At 58.0% G+C, this 8,967-nt stretch overlaps 1 protein-coding gene across 1 annotated transcript; it reads right to left on the bottom strand.

Moving 5' to 3' along the window:
• Positions 1 to 476: 476 nt before the first annotated feature.
• On the bottom strand, positions 477 to 5,452 carry LOC113981835 (gamma-secretase subunit Aph-1b-like). Its single transcript, XM_027709463.1, has 7 exons — positions 5,240 to 5,452; positions 3,952 to 4,122; positions 2,777 to 2,850; positions 2,505 to 2,627; positions 2,047 to 2,174; positions 1,685 to 1,808; positions 477 to 1,429 (listed from the first exon to the last, which is right to left on the bottom strand). The coding sequence occupies exons 1-7, from the start codon at positions 5,350 to 5,352 to the stop codon at positions 1,392 to 1,394; spliced, it is 771 nt and encodes a 256-aa protein (XP_027565264.1). The 5' UTR covers positions 5,353 to 5,452; the 3' UTR covers positions 477 to 1,391.
• Positions 5,453 to 8,967: the final 3,515 nt, after the last annotated feature.

Here is an 8,967-nt window from a genome sequence, read left to right as displayed (position 1 = left end):
CACTCTGGGACTTCTTCCTCCTCTTATTTGTGCAAAGCATTGGAAAAACATAGCTACAGCTTGGTAGGGCTGGAGAAAGGCAGAGCTGCAGGTGGCAGAGCCACCGCTTGCTTGCTGGCCAGCCCCCACCCAGATCACCTCCAGATCTATCAGACCTAGATTAGTCACAGTAGCCCCAGATTCAGGGCTACCTCCCACCTTCTGTGGTGACTCCCGTGGCAAAACCAAGAGATGTTATCCAGGCCTGGGAGAGGAGAGGAACCTGTAGACTCCAGCCCTCAGCAGCCTCCACCTCAAAGTTGTAAACCTAGAGCCTAACCCCTGTTAGGATGAACATAGCAGGAGCAAGCCCTCCAGGCACATGGGGCCTGCAATTGCCAGACCATTCTCCCTGAGTCACACCAGCACAAGCCACTGCCACCACTGCTTGTACCCCCCACACACGGGCAGTGCCAATGGCCACACACAGCACCCGCTTCTCTGTGGTACTTAATTTTATTGGTATAAAAGCCCACTATGGATAAAACTGCCTTCTCAGCCCGATGGCAGTTTCTCCCTCCCAGCCCTGTGGCACAGAATCAGGGCTGGTACCCGCCTGAAAATCCCCAAGAACAGGAGAGGGCAATGATCCATTGGAATGGTCCCTTGAACCCTCTCCCAAATCTGTGCCGGCAACAGCTGTGGCATTGCATCTCCTCCCAAGCCCTCCACCACCCTCCATATCCACTGGGCCCTTTGGATACTGCCTTCTCCCCCGTTCTCCTCCCACCCTGCGAGCTCTCAGTACCCCTGGGTCCCCCAGCACCATCCTGCTGTACCAAGATACCAGCTCACTGCGCTACCACAGGGGAGCGCCTGGGCCATGGCTCCTGCGGCAGCAAGACTGGGCAAAGAGGTGGAGAAAGGAGCCCCACAAGGCTCAGCCGTGAGCCAGAGCACAGCAGCACTTTGCAAAGCCCCTTCCTCCACCCTGCAGCGAGGAGGCAATGCGGGCGCCCCGCCCGGGCACGGGGGGCACCACGCCTGCGGCGGCGGGGGGAGAAGCAATGGGTTTCTTTGGGCTCAAGACTCCAGCAGTCCAAGGTAGCATCCTTCACAGGCAAGCTAACTGGGGCTGAGCTCACGGCAGGGCCAGTGGAGTTGGGCCCCCCAAAACTGAGCTGTTCTACGGGGGCTCCCAAAGAGGCGTTGGAGTGAGCCAGTCCCAGCCACACTGGTTGGTTGGTAGGTTGGCTGCCACAGCCGGACCCCAGCGCCTGCCCCGCCGGGGCTGGCCAGGGTCCCCGAGTCCAGGAGAAAAGATATTGCAGAGAAGGTGATGGCCAATCCTGCCACCAGGATAGGAGAGGGGAGGGCAGGGGTGGCTGAGGACAGGAACATCCTGCAGGGCCTCAGGATCCTGGTTGGGGGCTGGCTCCGCTCCGTAAACCTGCAGGAACCGAGAGGAGAAGGGGTCAGTTTTCACCAAACTCCTGACCCCACTTCTCCCAGGAGAGGCAACAACCTGACCGTGGCCCCAAAAACCACTTGCTCCTCCTTGTCTGGGAGACAAGGGGATGATGTCCTTGTTCCAGCCAGGGATGTATGTCCTTGTTCCAGGGACAACCTCTTGCCATTCCAGCACGAGTCCTGGTACCCAGCAGGACCCACAGTGTCCCCATGCCCTTTATGGAGCAGGACTTACAGAGCAGGAAGCGCCGCAGGTTCTGCGCAGATCCCCCCGACAGTAGGTAAGCCCAGGCAGCGGCAGCAGCCATCAGCATGTAGGAGGGCACCAGGCTGCCCACATACAGGGGATTGCAAAATGACTGTGGAGAGAGGTAGGAGAAGAGAAGGGTGAGCCCGCAGGACAGGGACAGGGACAGGGACAGGACATGTGGCAGTGTCGCCACCTCAACGAGCGCAGTGGGACAGGGGACACCAACTCCAGGATTTGGTTTGTGAAGGACCAGCTGCTTCGCTAGTGCCAAAGACTGTTACCCCCAGCATGGGGACCAATACCCCAAATACAGGTCCTGGTGCAGAGCTCTGCTCCCAGTTACTCACCGACCCCGAAACAGTGAGGTGCATGACAACGACCGCCGCAATCTCCCACCAGCGCCGATGCTCACAGCCATGGAAGAAGAGGATCCCCCAGAAGGTGTGAAGGAAAATCAGCACCATGGTCATAAAAGCTGCAGGGAGCAGCAGAGAGGTGTCATCAGGGAATCACCCACCCTGACCTGGCCTGCAGGCTTGGGGAACGATGGGGAAGTAGAGACACTGTTGGGCTGGAGTGGGGAGAGCTGGAGCATCTCTCCCACAGTTGGGGAGAGATGGGAGAGAAGAGCAGGGAAAGTCACAGGAGACAGAAAGAAGGGTTTGGCACAGAGAGATGTGACAGGGACTCAGGTGGGTGAGGGTGTAGCATGGAGAGGACAGCACGGAGGGAAAACTTCATCCTCCCTGGCTCTGCTGCCTCTGTAGTGGGGCAGAGACATGAGCAAAGGGTGCCAGTCACTCACCTGAGGTCAGGAAGTACAGCTGCGAATCCCCATGGATGCCCACAGTGCCAGGCCCTAATGCATCCGCCAGTAGGTTGATCATGGAGAAGGCGCCGCTCATGAGACCAAAGCCCACGCCAGCCACTGCCAGGACAGGGACACTGTCAAGCCCTGAGCCTCCTAGGGGCCACGCCAGGCACCTCCCAGCCAGCTCTGGCACGAGAAATCTCCCTTTGCTCCCAGCACCACGCCCAGCCCTGCGGTCAGGGTGCCCTGCTCTGCACAGCACTCACCATATGCCATTTGCTGGATGGAAATGGGGGAGCAGCCGTCCTCACTGAGGGCCACCAGCCCCTCGATAGCCTTCCTGTGGGGAGAGAGCACAGTGGAGCCCAACACAGCCCAGCCATCTCCTGAGGCACAGTGCAGCACTCAATCTGTACTATGTCATACTCCTGGTAACCTCTCCACCCTGAGCTGCAACACCCACCATGGAGAACATCCGTGTGACTTGTACCACCAGGCAAACCAGACATGTGAACACCACGTGAAGCCACACAGAAAGATTTTCCACAGAGGAATGTGGGTGCCAGCCAGCCCAGCAGAGCAGGGCTGGGGTGAGCAGGACATCGGGTGTAAGGCAAGCAGCAGCACCCCCACATGGAAAGCAGCTCCAGTGCAGGCAAGGGAGGCTGTACCTGATCTCTGCATTTATACTCCAAGAAAGATGTTGACAAACAAGGAAGGAGCTTGAAAAATTCTCTGGGGAGAGAAACTGGGAGAAGCTTCATAATTTTTATCAGCTACAGGTGTGGCGGGTGAGCACATCAGACAGCTCCTCAGCCCGGGGAGGGCAGCAGAGCTTAGATCTGGAGATCCGCAAGCAAAACGCAGTGGTTTGTGTCAGAGGCTGCTCCGTGGAGCGCTGCTACCCTCTGCCTGCCTGACTCCGGCAGTGCCCTGCCGCAGGGAGCACTGCGAGCCTGTGGCCCCGGCTCCCCTGGCCTGCTCCCAGCTTCCACCCGGGAAAGCTGGGGGTTATGAGGGATGCCAACCCCAGCACTACCTGCCTGTGCCTGCCTGCACAGCCCCAGCACAGTGTCTGTCCATCTGTCCACACACAGAGGACAGGGTGCAGCATGTGCTCACCTGGCAGTACAAACCCTGCACCCCAAGCAAGTGGCACCCTAGAGGTCGGGAGCTGCCGAAGCTGCACTGAGACCGTGTCCCGGGCTGGTCCGGGCACCAGGTCCTCCAGACCTTAGGGCTGCTCTGCTCCACCACCTGAGACCCACTGAGGTCAACACATCGGAACAGGTGCCACCCATGCACCCCCAGAGAGCACCGAGATGGCTTGGTGCCACATGTGACATCCCCCCAGCCCAGGAGCTCCCAGACAGCATGTGACACCTTCCACTGCTGGGACCACCATCCAGCAGCACTGGCACAGCAGGGGAGACGCCGTTACCTGAGGAGCTTGTAGTAAAGGAAGCGGAAGGCCTCCTGCAGCAGCACAGAGAACATCACCCCAAATATCAGGAGCCCCTTCTGCAGCTGCTCATCCCGTGGGTCGCTGGCTTTCACTGCGATAAACCAGATGAGGGACGAGAGCAGCAGCGACACCAGCCAGAAGAAAGCCCTGCAAGAGACAGAGCCTGCTGGCACTGGGGCTATGCCGGGGCCATCGGGACCATCCTGCACCCCTCTGTGCTGGTACTGGCACGGCAGCTGTGCCCCGGCCTTGCCTGCTCTCCCACCAGCACCTGCGCTGCTCTGGTCCCAGTGCCAGGCAGGTGGTGCCTGTACTGGTCCCGATGGTGTGTTGTGCCTGCACTCCTGCTCCACCACTTGCCAGAACTGGCACCAGTGCCCCTGTTGTGCTCAAAGCAGTACCAGCACCTATGCCAGGATCATATTCATGCCAGCAGCAGTACCATGCCCTATTGGTCCCAGTGATACTGGTGCCAGTGCCCCAGCTGCACATACGCACCAGTACCACTCCCAACCCTCCACTTGTACTGGTAATATAGGTACTGGTGTCCATGATGTGACAGTAAGAGAAACAATGTTGGTGCTCCTGTCGTGCAAAGAACAGCACCAGTATGAGTACTGGTGACCCCACTGAGCCCACAACAGCACAGCTACTGGTCCCATGAGGGTGCCTCAGCCAGTACCAGTCACATGCCTCATGCTCCTCATGCTACCAGCACCCATTACATCCATACTGGTACCAGCACCTCTGTCACACCCATATGGCACCAGCACCAGCACCGGTCCCAGCACCCCATCACACCCATACTGGTACCACTACCAGCAGCGGTATCAGTGCCCCTCTCACACTCATATTGTACCAGCACCAGCAGTGGTACCAGTGCCCTGTCATGACCATACTGGTCGTGTACAGGCACTGGGACCATCACCCTGTCACACCCACACTCGTACCAGTGCCCCTGTCACACCCACACTGGTACCAGTACCTCTGTCACACCCACACTCATACCAGTGCCCCTGTCACACCCACACTGGTACCAGTGCCCCTGTCACACTCACACTGGTACGAGCACCCCTTTCACACCAACACCGGTACCAGCACCCCTGTCACACCCGTACTGGTACCAGCACCCCTTTCACACCTACACTGGTACCACCACCAGCACCGGTGCCTGCGCCTCGTGGTCCCCACACCGCTCCCGGCACCGATCCTGGCCCCACACCGGCCCCCACAGCAGCGCCAGCGCCCCCACCACGGGACTGACCCGGCGATGAGGATGATGATGCGGAGCGGATCGCGGGCGATGGTGAAGAGGAAGAGGCCGAAGGCGGGCCCGAAGGCGATGAAGGTGCACCCGAAGAAGACGGCGAGCGTCATGTCGGCGGGACACGGGGCCGGGACACACGGGACGCGGAGCTTGGTCCGGACGGGCCCCGCGGCCCTTCCCCCTCCGCCGCCCTTCCGGGGCCAGTGACGTCACGGCTGCGCGCGCCGCCGCCGCCGGAAGCGGCCACCGGGGCCGCGCCGGGATGGGCGTGGCCTGACCGCTGTGGGCGGGGCCGGGCGGTGACGTCACGACGCACCGGCGGGAATGTGGGATATCGGGAAAAGGTGCTGCGCGCGGAGCAGGATCCTGCGCTGAAACAGGCTCCCCGGGGAAGGGGTCACACCGCTAAGCCTGACAGAGCGCAAGGAGCGTTTGGACAACGCTCTCGGGCACGTGGTGGGATTGTTGGGGGTGTCCCGTGCCGGAGGCAGGAGTTGGAGTTTGATGGTCCCCGTGGGTCCTTTCCAGCTCGGGGCATCCTGTGATTGTGTGGGGACACAGTGTGTGCCCGGGGAAGCTTGGCCTTGTCCCCACGGCCACCCACGGACCAGGGCTGGGGTGTGCAGGCTGTCCCAGCCTCGGTGGCTCTGTGAGTCTGTGTTCCCTCCACTTGTATGTCCAACCCAAAGAAAGGGACTTCGGGGCCTGCTCCCACTTACTGACACCCACACCCTCACACACACCCTTCCTGCCCCCAGAAGACTTCAGACAAGTGCATTGGATGTCGAGTTCTGCAGCTGCTGGACTGGCAGGAACACGGCCCCCGTGCCTGCCTCGGCACACCTGCAGCCAGGCTCAAAGCTTCTGAGGGGTCTGGGTCTCAGAGCATCTACTCATGGAATACTCATGGCCCTGCTCCTGAGAGGCACAATCCGCAGCAGAGCACTCCAGTGTGGCACACAGAGCGCTCTCCTGAACCTGGGAAACCCTGGGGCACTGCCCCTCCAGCCCACTCCCTGGCCCTTGCAGCCAGCAAGTTGGAGGCTGGATCTTCGCTCCGGGGACACTACTGGCATTTGGCTGGATCGCTGGGGTTTGCAGGGCCAAGTCATGCCCCGGCAAAAGGGGTCACAGAGGAGGGAATGGGGCACAAGTTTGCCTAAGGTTTCATAACTTCTTTGCAAAACTGCTGAGAGTCAGACCACCTGGCCCAGAGGAAATAATTTATGAAGTTCACCAAGATGGTGATCCTAGCCCAGTCCACGAGGACAATAAACATCAACATAGAGAAGACATCCTGCAGGGAAAGCATCACATAACAGAACCCTGAGAACAAGTGCTTTTTATTTACTTTTACTCTGAAAGCCAATTAATCAACATTGGGGCCAGCAACTACTAAACCAATACAATGAATGCTCCCCAAAGGTCCCTTGCTGCCTATCACCCTGCCATAGGCTTGTCTTGCTGCAGGGGTGCTCCAGTGCTGGTCCCAACCCCCCTTGAGCATGTGGAGCAGGGGCCACACATCCTCCTTCACTGCACACTCCCTCACAGGCAGCACAGCCCCGGTGTGTAGTGCAGGACCGAGCACTGCATGTGGGGCATTCATAACTCATATGGAAATGAGACAGCACCATGTGTTTTTGGTGTCTGTGTTTCCCTCCAGCTGCCTTGTCCTCTGCTGGAATTGACAAGTCCATAATACCAATTTGGGGACAGGGGGATTTGTGTGACACTTGGCTTCAGGCTGCCTGACCTGTTTTGAAAACCCCCAGAGCCTTGAAATAAACCCCACACAGCTCGACAACGTGGCTTTTCTGGCCCTCACCCCAATCTCTCAAGCTGCAAATGCAGGGAGGGACTGAGGGGTGACAGTGGTCTGTGCCTGGCTCTGCACAGCTCAGCATATCAAAATATCTCAGATGCTCTTTGTGTGGTCCTCCCCCTCCAGTGTGTAATTCAAGGGTATTGAATGGGAGGATTTGGAGATGAAATGAGGCGCCAGAGAGGCAAGAAAACTGGGGCAGGGGGCAGAGGTGAAAGGCTGCCAGAGGTTAATGGAGTGGTTTATCAATGGGGTGGCAGCCCATGGCAGGGCTGAAAGCTCTTTGGGGAGATGTTCAGTCTGTCAGGCCAAGAGAAACAAATCTAAAGGTTGAAATTCAGTGGGAGATGTGCGGAGAGAGGAAGAGAGGAGAGGACAGGCACTTCAGTCCTCAGCGTGGGCCTGTGACGCATGGGGGACATGCCTCTAGGTTGAGCTCCCATGCCAGCTGCTCCACGGTGCCCCGGCCTCCCAGGGCTTTCCCTGGCCACCTTATCTCTCTACAAGGCCATGTGGGGAAGGAGCTGGGTGGGAGAATGGAGGAAATGCAAAGCTTTGCTGAACCACGAAATGGCTCATGTCTTTCCCAGGCAGAGCATCACCTGGGAACAGATATCAGGATATTATTGCCAAACCACAGACAGTTCAAAAGAATGAAAAAGCCCTTGCAGAGGGGTGTAAACGGTTAAGTCAGATGGACTGCTACAAACCAGGAGGCAGCAGCAGCTAATGGGGAAAAAACAGTGGGTGTGAAAGGGCTCTTTGTCCCAGCAGGAAGGCGACAGAGGCTGGGCACCAGGACGCACCCTGACCAGAGCTCAGGGCAGGCTTGTTTGCAGCGCAGGGTGCAGGCTTCCAGAGAAAAGGTGATTTTACACTCTGGTTCTTTTCGGACCCAGGCAATCCCCCGCCTGGAAGGTGCTTTGACTAAACAACAGAGTGGCTCAGCTGATGCACTGCAAGAAAACAAGGCGGACCCAAGGAGGAGCTCCAGCCCTTGCACGGGGACAGCTCAGCAGTCCAAGACAGTGTGTACTGTCCTCCCCTCCTGCTCGCCCAGGTCCAGGGTGGGAGGCTGCAGCTCACGACAGGCCTTGCACCCTTTGGAGGACGAACAGAAAATGAGCACCCAATGTGCAGGGAGCTTTTTTACCTGTTGGAGAAGGACTTGGAACCACAAAACTGCTGGGCCAGGGAGAGGGCAGGAGGCCAGCAGCACCTGGGCAGGAAAGAGATGCAATCTTACCACCCTCCTTTCCTGAGCTGAGAGGCTCAGCAAATAAAGGAAAGCAGATAACAAAAGCTATCCCTGCCGGTCGCTCGCTGGGGCGATGGCCTGGCTCGACAAGGGGTCAGCATGAATTGTGTTTCCTGTCAGTATGTGGCTGTGCTTTTAGAGGGATATCCGTTGGTGCCGTGGGACAACAGGGCTTGGCACACATCATGGAGGGGCCCAAAGCAAAGGGCGGGACTAGATCATGACTTTGGGCATCCCCAGGAAATCCAGCCTGTTTTGGTGACAGTGATGAGACACATATGGCTTCTCTTCAATTTGTGTTGGAGAAAATACAGCAAGCCAGGAGGAAACTTCCTGAACACTTTGGGAAGTGGTTGTCTGCTGCATTGATGTTTGCTAGCTTATACAGCTATCCCTCAGTCAAGGGTAATAGAAAATGCAACTGCTACACAGGGTGAGCAGCTAATCCCAGACGTGGAGCAGACCCCGATAACTAATAACATGTGCATGCGTGGTCATGTGTTTGTATGTTTCCTCAGTGTCATACACATGAATCCTGAAGCAGACTCCATGGAGAGGTCAAAGACCTTTGGCTTCCCCAGGTGCCAAGCAGATAGCATGCAGACTGTGGAAGGGGACATGCCGGTGACATAGTCTATCACT

The sequence above is a fragment of the Neopelma chrysocephalum genome, unplaced genomic scaffold, assembly GCF_003984885.1.
Source record: "Neopelma chrysocephalum unplaced genomic scaffold, ASM398488v2 Primary Assembly neopelma1_96780, whole genome shotgun sequence".
Taxonomy (NCBI): domain Eukaryota; kingdom Metazoa; phylum Chordata; class Aves; order Passeriformes; family Pipridae; genus Neopelma; species Neopelma chrysocephalum.
The sequence above is the reverse complement of the archived record's forward strand: the minus strand, read 5'-3'. Positions and strand labels throughout refer to the sequence as shown.

What these genes read in the sequence shown, in the direction of transcription:
- LOC113981835 (XM_027709463.1), bottom strand. Translation starts at nt 5,352, where the DNA reads ATGACGCTCGCCGTCTTCTTCGGGTGCACCTTCATCGCCTTCGGGCCC. An exon ending in CATCCAGCAAATGGCATATG is followed by an intron (nt 2,628 to 2,776) that starts GTGAGTGCTGTG and finishes CTGTCCTGGCAG; the next exon opens with TGGCTGGCGTGGGCTTTGGT. An exon ending in CCTGCGGCGCTTCCTGCTCT is followed by an intron (nt 1,430 to 1,684) that starts GTAAGTCCTGCT and finishes CGGTTCCTGCAG; the next exon opens with GTTTACGGAGCGGAGCCAGC.